The sequence below is a fragment of the Leuciscus leuciscus genome (assembly GCF_965113295.1).
Source record: "Leuciscus leuciscus genome assembly, chromosome: 15".
In the NCBI taxonomy this organism is placed as follows: Eukaryota; Metazoa; Chordata; class Actinopteri; order Cypriniformes; family Leuciscidae; genus Leuciscus; species Leuciscus leuciscus.
The window spans coordinates 17,636,528-17,653,962 of record NC_138739.1 but is presented as its reverse complement, the minus strand read 5'-3'; the positions used below and the strand labels follow the sequence as shown (position 1 = coordinate 17,653,962).

The 17,435-nt window shown below is 35.4% G+C and overlaps 2 protein-coding genes across 4 annotated transcripts in view; both read right to left on the bottom strand.

Moving 5' to 3' along the window:
• Window positions 1-699: 699 nt before the first annotated feature.
• Window positions 700-3,941, bottom strand: LOC309476237 (uncharacterized protein). The gene is made up of 4 exons (XM_082139507.1): window positions 3,783-3,941; window positions 1,944-2,252; window positions 1,622-1,756; window positions 700-1,034 (listed from the first exon to the last, which is right to left on the bottom strand). The coding sequence occupies exons 1-4, from the start codon at window positions 3,829-3,831 to the stop codon at window positions 814-816; spliced, it is 714 nt and encodes a 237-aa protein (XP_081995633.1). The 5' UTR covers window positions 3,832-3,941; the 3' UTR covers window positions 700-813.
• An 8,793-nt stretch (window positions 3,942-12,734) lies between these two features.
• Window positions 12,735-17,435, bottom strand: part of LOC309476184 (SLAM family member 5-like) — a 54,646-nt gene continuing 49,945 nt past the window's right edge. The window contains exons 1-4 of one of the 3 annotated variants that reach the window (XM_082139432.1): window positions 14,780-15,129; window positions 14,142-14,456; window positions 13,487-13,795; window positions 12,735-13,395 (exon numbers count right to left, since the gene is read on the bottom strand). In XM_082139432.1, coding sequence (XP_081995558.1) covers window positions 13,253-13,395; window positions 13,487-13,795; window positions 14,142-14,456; window positions 14,780-14,828 — 816 coding nt within the window. In that variant the 5' untranslated portion in view covers window positions 14,829-15,129 and the 3' untranslated portion in view covers window positions 12,735-13,252. Of the gene's footprint in view, window positions 13,396-13,486; window positions 13,796-14,141; window positions 14,457-14,779; window positions 15,130-17,435 lie in introns of those variants that run through there. The other 2 variants (XM_082139433.1, XM_082139431.1) reach the window with 2 other exon arrangements.

Sequence of the window (17,435 nt, the reverse complement as noted above, 5' to 3'; positions counted from 1 at the left end):
ACAGGAACAACACTTAAACAATACACAATCATTGACACAGACATATCTGCGTTAACTGGTGTTAAAATTTGCGCAAAACAGATAATGTGTAATGTTAGTATGAAAAGTGTATGTATGCATAGTATGTTCTCAATCCAGTGTCATAATAAAAGTCCTTTCACAAAATAAGAGTCTCTAGTCACAGAGCCCCACTGTGACAGAAGGGAAATACTAGATCAGTGAACCATGGGAGCAATCATTATCCAATAATCTGCATGGTAGGATTAGCAGTGTAAAGGAGTGTGGTAGCAAAAAGTATTAGGATTACGTATGTAACTCCTGTTCACGGAGAAGACAACAAAACGCCGTGTCATGGTGTATAAACACAGACAGTCTCTCAAGGGGGGAAATCTGCTGAAATTGTGTTAGGGTTGCAGGCGGGATGCATTTAGCTTTCGAGTGTGCACTCGCTCTTTGCTTTCGAATTCGCAGCTCACGAATGCCCTTCTGTAAAGATGTAAACAACTGAGACCACAGCAAGTTTCACTTCCACTCGCAAACTTACCTTCAAGTAAATCACGTGAAATCAGTCAGTCACATATCCACACAATGCTGTGTGCTATCTGAATCATTTAGCAGTTGTAAAATATGATCAATGCTCTATCATTTTATGACATTATAAAAATACAGAACAGATATAACAAAAAACAAGCTCCACGGTATTGTAAAACCAAATCTTTATTAAAGTCATGTGGAAAAATAAAATTTAAAATCTGTTAATAAATAGCTGTGAAAGGAATAGGAAATGTGCAACGCATTGATGTGTGGTTTGCTTTAATTCTCAACATACCCGGAACTTAATGTTCTGCACAATTCATAATGATGGTCTGATTCCTCATCAGCCTGGTGGTAACGTTTAGTCTCTCCTATTCTGATCAGCTGTCTTCTGGTAGATCTGATGTCATAAAGCAGCACAGCAACGGTAGCCACGGCCAGCAGAAAAGAGAGAGCCAATCGAATCACAGCTTCAGTAAAACTACAACAGTGGATGTGATCTGAAAAACGTAAAAACACAGAATCAGAACCGTGCATTAAGTCTTTTTTAAACCGAATTACAGGTGACAGTTTTGTGGGTTATTATTAGGAGTTCCAATATCCAGTAGGTTGACAATGTGTGCAAATTTGTTTTGCAACCCCCCCCCCCCCCCCCCCAGCTCTTAGATACACACAACACTTCCCTAACGCTTGTCTGCTGTCTGTTCTCCATTCCTATAAACTCCGAAAAAGAAAGCAAGCAAATGCTTCAAACACCCAATATCCATTAACTGTAAACCCCAGGGAATACATGAGCTGATCAAACGAAAACCTTGAATGCAATGTAAATTCACGTTGGGTAAAAGCATCTTCCAAATGCATAAAGGCAAGGTTTAATTGGTTTATGCAGTCGATTATAGGCCAATCACCAGCAGAAATATGAATATTATGTATTACGCCAATTAAAATGTGTTGGGTTTTGACTTCAATCAGGCCACTATGAACTAACAGTGGATTTCAGAGTGAAAAACTAATATCACACTGATTTAACTGAACACATCTAACAGAGTTCTGCTTTGTAAATAAAAGCTAATCACCAGTGATGTACCTGAACTTGGCTTATGGAGTTCAGTATTGCTGTTATTTTCCATTTGATTGACTGTTGAATTGTTCATCACAAAGCTGGACGTCACATAATTTGAGCTTGGCGATCTTTCTGGTGATGAAGTACTTCGTGGAGATTCTGGAAATGACAGATGATACTGTGACGTTAGTCTCATCACACACACACTTTTATTCAGCCAATATTATAAAAAGTGGATGTAAAGAATATTGAAAATAATAGAGAAGAAACATTTAAGAATTATGCAATGACAAATTTATAATTCAAATGAAGGTTAGTGCAAATTAAGCCATAATGGTAAACTCACCATTGACAGTAACACTGAAACTCTTGTATTTGGTCTCTTCGCCGACAAGTGTTATTTGATAAAGTCCAGAGTCTGTGTTTCTGGTGTTTGTGATGGTCAGAGATCCGGTTTGATCCAGGTTCAGTCTGTCTGTGAATCTATTATCATAGTTGGTTGTGCTGGTTTGCGTGAGTCTGTTAAATTCAGCTATTCTTGCGCTTCCAAACGTCCACTGTATCATCAAATATTTCTGTATTTCAGTAACATCAGAGTTTAGAGTGACAGAATCTCCCTCCATCACTGACACTGACTTCACTGCATCCGTCACATCTGGAAAAAAAAGAAAGAAATATATTTTGTCACATGCTAAAGGTCTGTTGATGATATCAACAAAGATTTAACAATAACTATATTACAAATACATAAAATTACACAATTAGGCTGTTCAGTATAATTGAGGAAAACCTTTTATCGACAACTTTAATAAAATATAGACACATAATGATGCTCTGAGGCACACAAAGGACAACAAAGCCCATAGTCAAGGGCCCCTGGGCTCTGGCCCCACTCTAAAATACATCCCTATGTACAATATAATTTACACAAGGTCTGTGCTTTTGAAGAGTATTTGCAAGACTGCAGAACTCATACATCGACAGGTCAAGCTGTTTTTGTGGTTCTGAAAGGATTTGTTCCTCATTAATGGAAACAATCAATTCTCCTTTTTGAGTGGCACGTGATATTTCTTCAGCACTTGTTTTTGCGTGCTAACAGAAGTGAAACATAAAACACTCACTCAGCTGATTCAATCTAATTCAGTTCACTGATAGTTCATGGACTAATTTAGTCTAAATTAGCTAAATGCCTTTTGAAAACATGTTAATAATATCCTCCTGAGACCCAGAAAAAAATCGTTTTTTAAAAATAATATTTTATTCATACGTTATGCTATGTCCTTTGTAGTGACTAACCAGGACTCAGTTGTTTAAAAAATAAAATAAAATGACATGAAATTATATGTATAGGCAAAAACAATAGGATTTTTTTTTATTTATTTTTTTTTATCACCAATAAATTTGGGGGTTTCATGACCCCAAACTATGTTATGAAAGATATAGGCCTAACGGAATGAACTGATACACCATTTTACTATAAGCAATATGTGGGTAAAATGGCCTTAAATTATGTAACAGAAAGTCTTTTTCTTTTTTTTTTTAAACCCCATAACATTTTCCTGAGATGTTGGTGTATGAAATACAATTAGAAAATTAGTCCGATTTAAATTATAATTACAATATATTATCATATTTCCTACATTTGATCACTAAATTAATGTCAAGCATTCTTAAGGAGAAGTTGTTTTCAGGGTGAAACCTCCAAACATTTGGTATCTCTGAAAAGCCCTGAATGTGCTCTTTACAGGACACCCAGGTTGTGACATGTATAGTGTCAGAGAAATTCACTAAAATGTCCATCAATTTATTTCGAATTTGTCCATTTTCAGTGTTTTACAAGATAAACTTTGTTTTGGCATGTTTCTAGTTGAATTCCAAATTACTAACCACACTCCAAAACTAATAAAAAAAAATGCCTACTCTTGTAAACATATAGGCTATCTGACAAAACTTCCTTTACGAAAAAAGCATGGTTATTCCATGGTAACCACAAATTAACCATGATTCGTTACAAAAAACAAACAAACATATTAACTATGATATTTTTTTTGATTATACAAAGTGCAATCAGTGCACCAAAAAAACATGGTTTTACTATAATAAAAACATGATTAATTTTCGAAAGCAGTAAAATAACATGCTAACAAGAATAAATGAAGAAATGAAAAACACATTCATAACTTACCAACCAGACGACACAAGCTCAAACAGAACAAAACAAAAGCGTTAACCATCTTCCCTGTCAGTTTGTTAACCACGATGTAAATGTCTGAAACTGAAATGATCCCGATTTTTGTAGCTGCATCATGTCGTCAGATCCCGGAGATCGGTCGCTAGTAGGCGTTCCCAATTCCCAATGCTGGTTGCCTAGTAACGTTTATGAGTGACAGAAGTGGCTGTCAATGACAATGTTGTTGACATTGATTACGTTTTCTCACCGCTAAAAATGAACATTTTGAAAGGGGAATATCGTATATAAATGAAATAAGTCCATAAACGCTTAATATCAAACATGAACTAGAATTTGCATGCTCTTTAAAGATTTTTATTCCAGACGAAACATGAGTCGATCATTGTAGAGGAGTTTGGCATAACTACTACTGTAAATAAACAATATGAACATACTATATGTAACAATCAAATGATGATAGATGAATGAGACAAATTTAGCTGCGTTTTGGAACCATAAATAGAAATCTTAGTGGGGAAATTAAGGGAAGTCCCTATTAAATGCAATAGCCAATAGAAACATTTTAGGTTTATTATTATTATTATTATTATTATTACAATATTCAAAAATCAGCTAGATTTCAGTTAAGACATAGTCTACGTGATTAAACTCTCAAATAACACAGATTAATGTAGTACAATATTGGAATAACTTTTGCTTACTCGGTTGCTGCCACCACCTTTAATTATTTAAGCCAGTATACACACAACACACCATCCACAACTTCAATCAAAATATGTTGTTTTATTATTAGAGGGGACTACAGGGACAGACTAAACACAACCTGGAAAGCCATAGAACTACACAGAGCACTACGCGAATTTACTCACTCCATTGGTGACATACCCCAGAATCAATTACAGATAGTGGCACAAACTCATTTAAAACCTCAACCTCATACACATCCAAAAACCCTAAAACCTCCCGGTTTCAGTTCCAGCCACCCACTACCACCCTCTGTTAAGAAGCACCCCTCCCAATTGTGGGAATTCCACACTGTTCAGAGGGGGTTCAATCTTCAGCTGGCTGGCAGGAGCCGCCACTGGCATGTCACGTGAACTGTCATTGGCTGGCTAGTCAGTTTTTATGTTTTGTAATGTTTTATGCATCTGTTGATATGATTAGGGGAGCGCGGGGCACAACCTAACGCTGGGCTAGTTGTAACACGCTTGGTTTAAATACTTCCGCACATGCTTGGATGACGAAACTTTTTGGAAGATATCCATAGACATTTATTAACCCCTTAAACCCTGAGGCCATTTTTGGAGTTTTTTGTCTGAGTGACACACAAAAAAGTAAAGACTCATAACTTAAAAACTATAGAGAGGAGAGTCAAAAGGTAGATATCATTTGTTAGGAAACTTTTTATATTTTTAGAAAATATACATTTTTATTACTTTTGGACAATCTAATGCTGAGAAAATGCTGATAAAAGACAAAAATATTAATATTATTTTTTAATAATTTACATATCTTTCTTATTTGAAATGCAATAATTCAGGAAGGAAATACGGTGGCAAAATAATTATTTTTTTGTGATGTTCCCCTATGTGTGGTCTGCGTCTGGATCGTTATTTTATGATGATAGCATAAAGTAATCCAAAGTTACAGCACTTGGAACAAAGGGAGCCTTTTTGTTTAGTCCTCACACACTTGGAAGGCAATAAAAAAAATTAGTTTTCTTAGTGACATACACAAAACTAAAGACTCATAACTTCAAAACTATAGCAAGGAGATTCTAAAGGTAGGTATCGTTTGAAAGAACACTTTTCAAATTTTTTGAAAATATACATTACATTACATTTGGACATTCTCCTGCCGAGAAACTGCTGATAAAAGACAAAAAATATATATAATTTTTATAATGATAATGCATATCTTTCTTATTTGACATGGAATAACTCAGGAAGGAAATAAGGTAGAAGGAAAATTCTTTTTTGGGGAAGTCCCTCTACATATGAGCTGCATCTGGATAAAATGTTGTGGTGATTGGATAAAGCAATCAAAAGTTATAGCATTTGGAACCAAGATAGCCTTTTTGTTGAGACCTTGACGCCCCCTCATGGGCATTTTTAAAATTGTTTCACCATGAAGAATATCTTGTCATAAAAGCAATAGATTAAGTTAATTTTGGGCTCATTTTAATTGTATTAATATGCTGTAAAAAATGAAGTGCAATTTTCAACGATTTTTGAATGTTTCATGAGATGTATGATGTTTTTGACACATTGCAGTACATAGTACAAAAAACTATTTTATAGATTATGAAAAAAAATATTCTATTTATCAACAAATAACTCAGCAGTACTTAGGAGTTTTTCGAATTGGCTACATTCACTGTAAAGTTCAGACTCTAAGCTTTCAAATGACACCAATTTTGTTTGAATCAAGGCAATATTTTTGAAAAATATGATAATTAATATTTTCGCAGCTAGGTGGCGTCTGTGGGGCGTCTGCGGGCGGTACACTACAGTTGAGAGAGACTAGTCAGCACTCGTTCAGAGTTGATCGAAGTGGTTGGATGCATTAAAAAGCTGAGATTCTAAGCTTTAATATGATACTTATTTTGTGTTATTCCACGTTTGAAATCGAGCACGGATGGTTCCGGGAAAACTTGAAAACACTTTGCACCCCGGGAGGATGAGAGACTTGTTTTTTAGCCAAGTATGCATCACTTCGTGAGGAATATCTCGTGATCAAAGCAATGGATTATGTTGTGTTTGGGCTCTTTGTAATCGTGAGAATCTGCTGTCAATAAAGATGTGTGATTTTTCACAATCCATGCATGTTTCATTGAGTTATGAGCTGAAACGTCACATCAAAACAACATCGCATCACTGCTATTGCTACTTCATAGATCCGCCTGTGCTATTTTTTGTGTTAGAACGCCATAAGGAATATCTTTAGATCTGAGTGATGGATTATGATGAGTTTGGGCTCTTTTTAATCTTAACAATCTGCTGTAAATAATGATGTGCCATTTTCCACAATTGATGCATGCTTCATTGAGTTCTGAGTTAAAACGCGACAAGTGCTAAATCTATAATAAATGCTCTATGCTCGCCGGTGGTGGTTCGTGTGTTACAACTCCCACGAGGAATATCTTTAGATCTGAGTGATGGATTTTGCTGAGTTTGGGCTCTTTTTAATCGTGAGAGTCTGCTGAAAATAATGATGTGCATTTTTCTACGATCTGTGCATGCTTTGTGAAGTTATAATTGAAAACCAAACGCGAGTGCTTCATGAGTGTATACTAGGATAGGCGCGTCTGAGGTATTGTTTGTTTTAGAACGCCATGAGGAATATCTTTAGATCTGATTGATGGAATATATTAAGTTTGGGCTCTTTGTAATCGTGAGCTCCTGCTGTAAATAACGATGTATAATTTTTCATGATCGGCGTATATTTCATGAAGATACGAGTAAAAAGGCCAAGTCTAAGCTACCTTGCTAGGCTACGTGAATCAGTGGATTTTTTGTGTTTTAGAACTCCATGAGGAATATCTTTAGTTCTGAGTGATGGATTATGTTGAGTTTGGACTCTTTTTAATTGTAAGCATCTGCTGTAAATAATGATGTGTAATTTTCCACAATTGGAGCATGTTTCATGAAGTTACAAGCGGAAATGTGTCTAAAATGCAGCATCCATATATGGTTTACACATGGGTCTCTTAAGGGGTTATTTTACAAAAACCTTGCTCAAGTTTATTAAAAACCCTGGAACAATTATGCTTGATGTATTCTACTCATTGAGACCTTTCAAATGACATATGACACAGGACTATCTGAGCTGTATGATGTTTTTGACATATTGCAGTATGTGGTACAAAAAAGTAGTTTATAAATTATGAAAACATTTTTTTTCTATTTATCAGCAAATAACTCAGCACTACATTGGAGTTTATCAAATTGGCTACATTCATTGTAAATTTCAGACTCTAAGCTTTCAAATGACATCTATTTTAAGTTGATCCAGGTAATATTTTTGAAAAAAAATTATGATTATTGAATTATGAATTATGATAAAGTTTTTTAATTGTATTTTATTTAGAAAATATTTTAGTTTGTTTTGTATATATTTTTTATTAGATCAGATAAAATTTTTAAGCTGTCTTATGTTGTGTTACAATGTGCCCCACACATGTTACAATGTACCCCACCTATGGGGCATGTTGTCACATTTCACTTCCATTCTTTCGGGGTATGTCAAGAAAAAAGTATATACTGTATTAATAAAACAAAACCACATAATTGTACTAGACATGTGGGAAATTAATGTGGGAAAAAATAACTCTGAACCATAAGTAGATTTACACAAACTGAGAAAGTCAAAAAGCGTTAGGTTGTGCCCCGCTCTCCTATGTTCTTTTGCATGTTTGGCGTTTTAGAGAATTTTATCCCAATTAAAGCAGTCAAATGGCTGTGATCAGGCAGCTGACTGACACTTTGCTGGACGCTCAATCCAGTAAGCCCCGGCTGAACTGCGAGTATAACGCGTTGCCTGACACTCTCGCTGTAAGGAAATAAATTGTTTTCTTGTTACGAATATAATTTCATGCATGTGTTCTTTAGTATGATTGGGGACGGTTATCCCAATTAAACCAGTCAAATATGACCGTGATCACGACTGGCAGCTGCCAGCCAGCCACTGACAGGTCACGTGACATGCCAGTGGCTGCTCCTGCAAACCAGCTGAAGATTGAACCCCCAATCTCACTTCAGCACTCATGATGATGTCACAAAAGTGAAATCCTACTGTAAGTGTTTCAGAAGGGCAAAGTCCAGACGGGCTTTTGCAATTCCATGGCAGCAGCTTGCAGAAACGTCTCGGTTACTAACATAACCTCAGTTCCCTGAGATGAGTTTTCCCTTAGCGTAAGCTATTGTGCAATATAGGAGAGACCTCTCGAAAGGGAACTCTTCTTTGTTTATTTTTATTTTCTGTTTTACATACATCCCCATTTCCAGAAAAGTTTGAACAATTTGGAAAATGCAATGAAATCAAGAATATGAGATTTGTTAATTCTCTTGATACTTTATTTAATTAACAAAAGAAGAAAAGATCTCCAATGTGGTCTTTTCACTGACCATCTTAAATATATTTTATAAATGTAAGCACATTTAGAATTTGATGTCTACAACATACTCCAAAAATGTTGGGACAGAGAAATGTTTATCACTGTGTCACATCACCTCCTTTTAATACGCTTTGTAATTATTTGGGAAAGAAGGATACCAATTGCTACCATTTCCATTTTTCGTATATTATTTTTATTGAGGTTTTCAAACATCAAAAACCAAAAATAACAGACAAAAAGACCCTTCATAAAACAGAAATCTGTGCAATGTGTAAAATGAAACAAAAGTACTATAGAAAAGGAAGATGTACACAAAGCCAACCTCTGTTACAAAGTGTAATCACAATAATTACAGAAAGTGATTATTACAGATCAGGAAAACATAAATAAATAATTAGTCCTTCTGGTTTGACAAAAAAGTAAAAACTGGTTCCCACATCTTATCGAATTTTGCAGGGTTGCCATTTCCATTTTTCAAGTGATTTTTTTTTTCTTTCTTTTTTCTGCTAGACAGTGTGTTGTCATTGTCTGTTTCTTCTTTTCATGTTGGCCATACATTTTGAAAAAGAGACAGATCTGGACTGCAGACGTCCACTCTTTTGTAGCACATGCCGGATGAGACTGATGCATTAATATACCATGACAGACGTTTGCTTTTGCATTTACATTTGACATTTATGCATTTGGCAGACGCTTTTATCCAAAGTGTATTACATTGTATTGAAATACACATTTACATTCTTATCAATTCTTGCTTTCCCTGGGAATCGAATCCATGACCTTGGCGTTGCAAGCGCCAAAGCTCTACAGTTTGAGCTACAGGAAAGTTAAAAAAAAATATTTTTTCATATTCAGTCACAAGGTGGCGCTAAAGTATCTCTTTATCGGCGTTAAAACATTTGCATTGCATTTGTCACTGATGAATGTCTTTTGTCTCTGCCACTAAAAATGTTATGTCCGTTTTCCCCCAAAACTAGCTGAATCATAAAATGGCCTGATTATTTGTAAGCGGCATATACATATTTTCAAGATATATTTCTTTAAATGATATTAGATATTTTGCCAGTGACTATGACTAACAGACAGATATTCTGGCTGAGATTTTTCCAATTTTTTCCTAGGGCTTTTCTTTTTTTCCTATTGTTTTAATACTTGCTGAAGGTAATGACTGAAAAGAAGGCTGGTTTGACGCAGGCATAGTACATACTTGACCAATCATGGCCTGGGATCTACAATAAAAAAAAATAAAAAAAGCAATGTATGAGGGCTATAGACATCAATAGGGAACTAAAGCCAAATCCCAGATATTTCATGCAATTTGGAAATCCTTGCCAGGAAAATGTCTTAGGCCCAATGCAGATGACACTGCTTTAGCGCCACCTTGTGACTGAATATGAAAACACCTTTTTTCCCCCCATTATATTCAAGCAATGGTCTTGACTTAGCCTGGTCTTGACTGTGTTCAGGAATCTTTTTTTGAGAGAGCCAATATGGGATGTTTTCAACTCAAGGGCTGGGTAAATATAGGACAGAACACATGTTGGGTTAATTTTACACAGCAAAGTGGGTTGTTTAATTATTGGGCTGATTCATTTTTACTATAGTGCCAACTTTTTTTTTGTTATTTTACCTCATACATGAATTCCTTTTTATGGATTAACTTAAATACTCTAAACTTAAAAATAAATAAATGTTAAAAAAAACTCACAAAACCAATGGTTTGCATGATCATTTCTTTATTTGAGGGCACCACTACAACATGACATTAACAACCGCTGCTGAATTTAGGAGGAATTCACAATAAAAACAGAATAAAATACTAACTCTATTACATCAGAGATAAAACAGTAAAAACATAATTATTCACTGGCTTAGTTCAATAAAATGTCTAATTACTCCACCATAATTATTCAGACGTCTCTCCATCTGGATCGGAGGTCTATAACTCCTGCTCCTCGAGGGCAACCATCCAGAGTTCAGCTTCAACCCCAATCAAACACACTTGAAGCAGCAAATCAAGGTGTTAAAGGTGTAACAGGTCCAGTGAGTGTGTTGGAGCAGGTTGAACTGGAGTCTGCAGGAAGGTGGCCCTACAGGAGCAGGGTTGGCCCCATGATCTAGGTATATCTAGCTCCATCTAGTGGTTGGAAGAAAGTGAAATTGAAAGGAGGGTTTCAAAGGAGAATGTGCCTCCAGATACTGAAGTTACAACGTCCACCAACAGGGGTGAATTATATATTCAAAAAGATTTTGCAGTTTTAATGCCTTTAACAGTGTTGTTTTTCCATGTTCAGTCAGTAGTTTGTGAAAATTCTGACATGTTGGACATAAACCCCTGATAAAAATGCATTTAATACACCATGAAGATTAACTGTGTGTAATGTCTGACCTTTTGACCTTTAGTCTAAATCATTCACACTGTGGCATTCAGGATCACATTAAACACAGTAATAGTTGGTGTTACTGTGTTTAATGTGACAGTAATGTGTTTAATGTTAAACACAGTCACATAAAGACTGCAGTAATCAGTCATTTTGATTTATCGGTGTTTATTTGTCTCCAGTTAACATGGATGTTTAGATTATTTCAGACGAAAATTTAAATGCCATGAACACACATTGTACATTCACATGTAAAAAAATAAATAAAACAATACAGGAGTTACTGAATATATTTTGACACTTTAAGCTCTTGATATTTCTGTGAATAACTGCTTATCAGCATTTTGTATCTTACCAGAAGTGCATTAAACCGCAGTGTGTTTAGAGCTTAAAGTGTCTGCACAGTTCTTCTCTCTCATCTGATCTCAATTGATCACTTGGACAAAATACGTCTTTAGTTGATGTAAAGCATTCAGATTGTTGTATTAAACTCATCTCTTGCTGAAAGGCATTTGATTCAGTGACAGATGCAGCTGATGTTGGTTTGTGAAGAGCAGAAAAACACAGACTAAATTTGGTAATGAATTTAACAATGGAGACATTTGATCAGGTCAAACATCTGTGAGTCATGGGATTCACAACAGACATGAGTGTCAAATTGTGTATATAGTCATATATAGTTGTGAGATAAATATCAAATTAAGAGAAGGGAGAAACATAAACTAAAGAACTGACTAAAGTTCACACATTTATTATTGTGTTCGTGACTGTGGTCATTTGTTTTACTTCTCAGCTTCTCAAGTTCCTATTCTAGTAGTCAACATCTTCTTAGAACTGTTTAACAGTGTGTTTTCAACAGAAACACCAGCAGCCATGATCAGATTAATGTTTGTCAACTTTTAAAATAAATTTTTAGAGGTTTGAATGTGCATTTTCCTTCTTTTCATGTAATAGTTATATCCAAGTCATATGTATTTTTATATATTTTTATCGCAGAGAGTGCCCTATTGTATCTCTGGTATTTTAGATAAAAATGTCTGCTAAATAGAGAAGTGTAAGTAAAAATACATTCAAAAGATAAATGAGAACAAAGAACAAAGAAATGAGGGATGTCTCTTCTGAAGGTTGGTTGGATATTGTATTTTGGAAAGCAAAATAATTGATCAGTCATGCAGAAAACTTGACAGTGCAATTGGACTCATGCTGAGTTACTGCACTGAAGCCATTGAATGGCCAAATATATTTTTTTTATAGCAATAACTAATCTATTTAATTATATAATTTATAATTATAGGCCTATCAATGAGGGTTTGAATGAACAACTCCAATTAAGGTGATGACAGGTAATGTTACACTAAATAACTAACTAAAAACATGAATACTCATTTATAGGGAGGGACTGATTCAAAGTTGCACAGTGATAAGTTCTGAAAAAACAAAGTCACTGAATCTTTTGGAATCTGTTTATTTAAAAGAAACATTCAAACAAACCGAACAGATTTACTAGAATGAATGGTATTTTCCAGTGTTACATGCGAGAGAGTAGAACGTTTTTTTTTTTTTATGTTTTTTTTTACCTTTGATCGAAGTGAAGTTGTATAAAGCACAATACAAATGAAACATGGATTGGTTTACTGCACAACACTGCTAAAACTCTTAGCTGTATATCTTATCCCAATCCAATCATTTTCCTTATCTTGTTATTCCAAGGCTTATAATAATACAAAACAATACGATCATTATATATTGATTGTCATTAATCACAGTGGGTAAGGCACTATTTTTGATTTAGAATATTTGTATTGTTAAAAGTAATATAGAAACACAACTGTAATTAAAAATATTTGTTATTTTATTTTAATGGAATAAAACATCACTTAAATGACATTTATAATAAATTATATTTACTCAAGAAAATGATATACTCAAAGCAGTTCAAGAACATCTCCATCTTCCTGAGTATCTGATTAATCAGAGTTTGATGGTGTTTGCTCTCTCTTCTTTTTTGATCTGAATTCATAAACCAGCACAGCAACAGTAGCCACGCCCACCAGAGCAGAGAGAGCCAATTGGATCACAGCTTCAGTGAAACCACAACAGCGGGTGCAGTCTTATGAGAGAAGAAATGGGCAGGGTAATAATAAGAAATACAATTTAATTTAACTTGTGAACAATACACATATATAGTGTCATAGATGTACCTGCACATGTGTGGCAGAGTGTGTTGATGTCCAGATGTGTGGTCTGGTTGCTGATGGGATTGTTCAGCACACAGCTGTAGGTGTTTTTATCCTGATATTCCACCTCCAGAGGTAGAGAGAGACTGATGCTGAGATCACACACACTGATGCTGGACAATACACTGATTCCTTTGTACCAGGAGAGAGTCGCATCACACACATTCAACACTGAACACACCAGTGAACAATTTGATGATGATAATGATAATGATGATGATGATGATGAAGAAGAAGAACAGTATATGCTGATGACAGGAACAGGCAGACGAGCTGAGGACAAAAACAAACATGATAGCTCTAATTTACAGTAAGAACATTTTCATCATTTTATTGGTCTTTATTTGATCTGAGAGTCTCTCTCAACATAAAGGATTCATGCTACACTGACATTAAAGTTTAAGTGTCACAAAATTCATTACATAGAAATGTACTGCAAATACATTTCTAAAATGTCTAAAATTCTATAACAGTCACTGACACAGAACATTATCAAACACAATAAATCATATTAACCATGCTGGAAATGGTCATGACATTTTGACAAAAGACAAGAATGACAATGATGATGTACAGACATTGTTAAATTACTGAAATTGTGAAAAGTGTTTTAACTTACCATAGACGGTAAGATTGAATGTGTTGAGCGGCGTCACTGATCTGGTGCTTCTGACTCTATAAAGTCCAGAGTCTGTGGTTCTGGTGTTTGTGATGGTCAGAGAACCGGTTTGATCCAGTTCCAGTCTGTCTCTGAATCTCTCATCAGGAAAATCTCTCTTATTCTTCTGTCTGTTGATTTTAGCTATGAGACTGTTGTGTCCAAAACTCCACATTATCAGATCATCTGTCTGTGTTTCAGTTTCACCAGTGTTTAGAGTGACAGATTGTCTTTCCATCACTGACACTGACTTCACTTCATCAACACCAAACACTCCTGAAGAACAAACAGAAACAGTTACTCGGAAAGAGGGTTTAGCAATTTTGAAACTATTTGAACTAAACTATTAACCATTTGTCAGGGAAAAACACATTTTCACTGCACTCATTTCAATGTACAATTCTATAATTCACAATAAATAAAACCTTTCTTACTGGAAGGGAAAATCGGCACCATTCAGAACAGCAATATGAACACCAAAGTATTTTAGTCTAATAAAACATAGATTTTATGGGAAACATTGATGATGAAAATAATAAGGAGCAGAAGAATGTGTGGACAAATAATATAAACTGAAATAAAGCCATAAAAATACTTACCAGACAGACTCCATGAGCACAAACAAAAGAAAATAAACACCTCAGACATTTTTTTCAGAAGTGTGCAAAAGAGTTTCACAATAGAAATCTTATAATAACCAGTTCTGGCGCTCTTGAGATGTTAAATGTGCTGCCGGTCTGTAGTGAAGTGGTTTAATGAAACTCTACACTCAGTGTCAATGAACTCCTGCAGTAGCACCGCCCACAACAGACTGTACAAGCCTATATGACTTCTCAAAATGAGAAAGAAGAACAGAGAACGTGATATGATTCAAATGTTCACATTTTCTATTATTAAAACCAACATGAATCTCTAGGCCAGTGGTTCTAAAGAGAGGACCATGAATTGAACTGAGTGTGTCAGTAGACATACAGTCAGTTGTAATGGAAATTTTAGATTTTCATTGTGTTAATATAGAGGATGATTTTGAAATTAAACTGCCTTGATTAATGCTTGATTTGCTTTGAAGTGATGTAACCTAAATAATAATAATGCTATTGCCTAGATAGATGTATGTAACCCTATTAATGATGCTGAACAAGATGTATTGTGTGATTTCACTGTTATGATGAAAACTACTTACTTGCATGAAATGTATGTATTGATTGATTTAGAGTAGAAAGCACTTATGTATTAGAAATAGTTTTTTATGATAAATGGAAAATGTACTAGATAAAGTATGTGTTGCAGACGATTAAGAGAAGAAAGCAGAGAAAGAGAAGACGGAGGCGCCTTGAAGGGATACGCCGTAAACAACTGAGGGCCGTGTCGAAGGAGTTGGCAGAACTCCATTTGATGACGTCAGAGGAGAGTCTGGAACCTGCATTTCGAAGCCTGCATATAAAAGGCTGAGGAAGAGACTGAAGGATTTTGGAGACTGAATAGCGCAGTGTCTCTCGACATCTGTAACCAGCTGATTGTTGAAACTTATTATTGTAACCTAACTGTAACTTTGATATAACTTTGTTAACTTTAATAAAACTTATATTATATTATTGGCAAGATATTGTCCAACTGAGTAATAATTTAAGAACCTTAAGCAAGAACTGACCACAGGGAAGTCTGCTGAACTAATTGTAAGTATTTTTGAATGCTTATAGTTTTGTCCAGATTCGACTTTCCTTACCTACCTGAGAATAATAAATAAATAGGTAAAAGGTGTAAAGGTTAAATGAGACACCATAAAACAATTGATTTACAGTATTGATTTTCATTTATTTCAGTAAGACATTGAAATGATCCTTGCTGGACTGTACGTGGTCTGCCAACATATGACTAATGTGTGTGTGTTTTTAAACACTGGGAAACAGGTGAGACGTCAGGAGGAGGCAGATTGAAAAGGGTCTGACCCCTAGGGTCAGAGGCCGTCCAATTTAGAACTTGTGAGTTTGTAAGAATAAACTCAGCAGGATTAGATCACTAGCAGAGAAACCTTCCCTTGTTTAGATAAGGGCCTGTAAGCAGAAGACCTTGAAAGCAGTATAAAGACTCCTCTGCCCTCCCTCTCGTCGTCGCACTTGTTTCACAGACTGTACTGGTGACTTCTGTGTGGCAACTGGGCCTTCTTGCAAGAATACAATACTTTTTAATGATTATTTGAATTTCAGCGTGTCTCTTACGCAGTTGATGATTGTTTAATGAATTTTTGACACAACACAGTAAATCCCCATGAAATAAAGGAAATAACATGAAGCCACTGCTAGTCTAAGAAGTCAAAATTAAGTCAGACATCTGTGGTAGATTTAGGTTAGGTTGACTTAGGTTGCACCTGGTGTCCTTGACACCTGACAATATTACACTCAGTTGAGTTACCTCTGAATGCATGAGTCGACGCCTAAGCGTCTCACAAAGAGTCAAACGACGTCTCGCCCCCTATCAAACACTATCACTTGGTAGTAAGGTCTCTTAGAATGTTAGATAAGGTTAGATGTTAGAAACATGGTTAGTTTAATATACAGTTTAAAATGTATATTACACATCGCAGGAGGAGTGAACCGTAGGAGCTGCTCTATAAACTTACAGAAGAAACCAAGACAGATACAATCTAATTATTTGCTAGCTTAGGTCAACAAAATGGCTAATTAGTCCATCATAATTATTAAGCTGTCTCTCCATCTAGAGATATCTATGTCTCCATCTAGTGGCTGTAAGAAGAATCTCATTACACAAAAAAAGACTTGTAGGTCTAAATCTTTATGATGACACTGAGCATGACAAACCCAGAGGACAAATGAGAAAAACAACATTTCCTCACAAAGGCAGTAACAACTTTTGTTTCACTTCATTACAATTGGTGCCACTATTTTTGACGGCTAAAGAAAAAGGTTGAAAAGAGTTTGTTAATGCACTGAAAAATAAACCGTTCGCACATCATCCATTTTAGGGTCATTACTACACATTTCATCATGTGTCCAGGTGCTGCACTAACTTCTACAATAAAAGGACTGGTTGTTTCCGATGAAAGTGCTAACTTTCTACCAACCAGCAGAATTGATGTCCCAGCATTGTATAATTAAATATGTGTTTAGTTGAATTAAAATTGTAAGTGTAACGTGGCTGCTGCAGACAAGAGTCATCATGCATCCTACAGACTGAAAGAGTTTGAGAACCACTGATATATTCAATAACTCATGTACAAGATCAGAGACAGTTTCC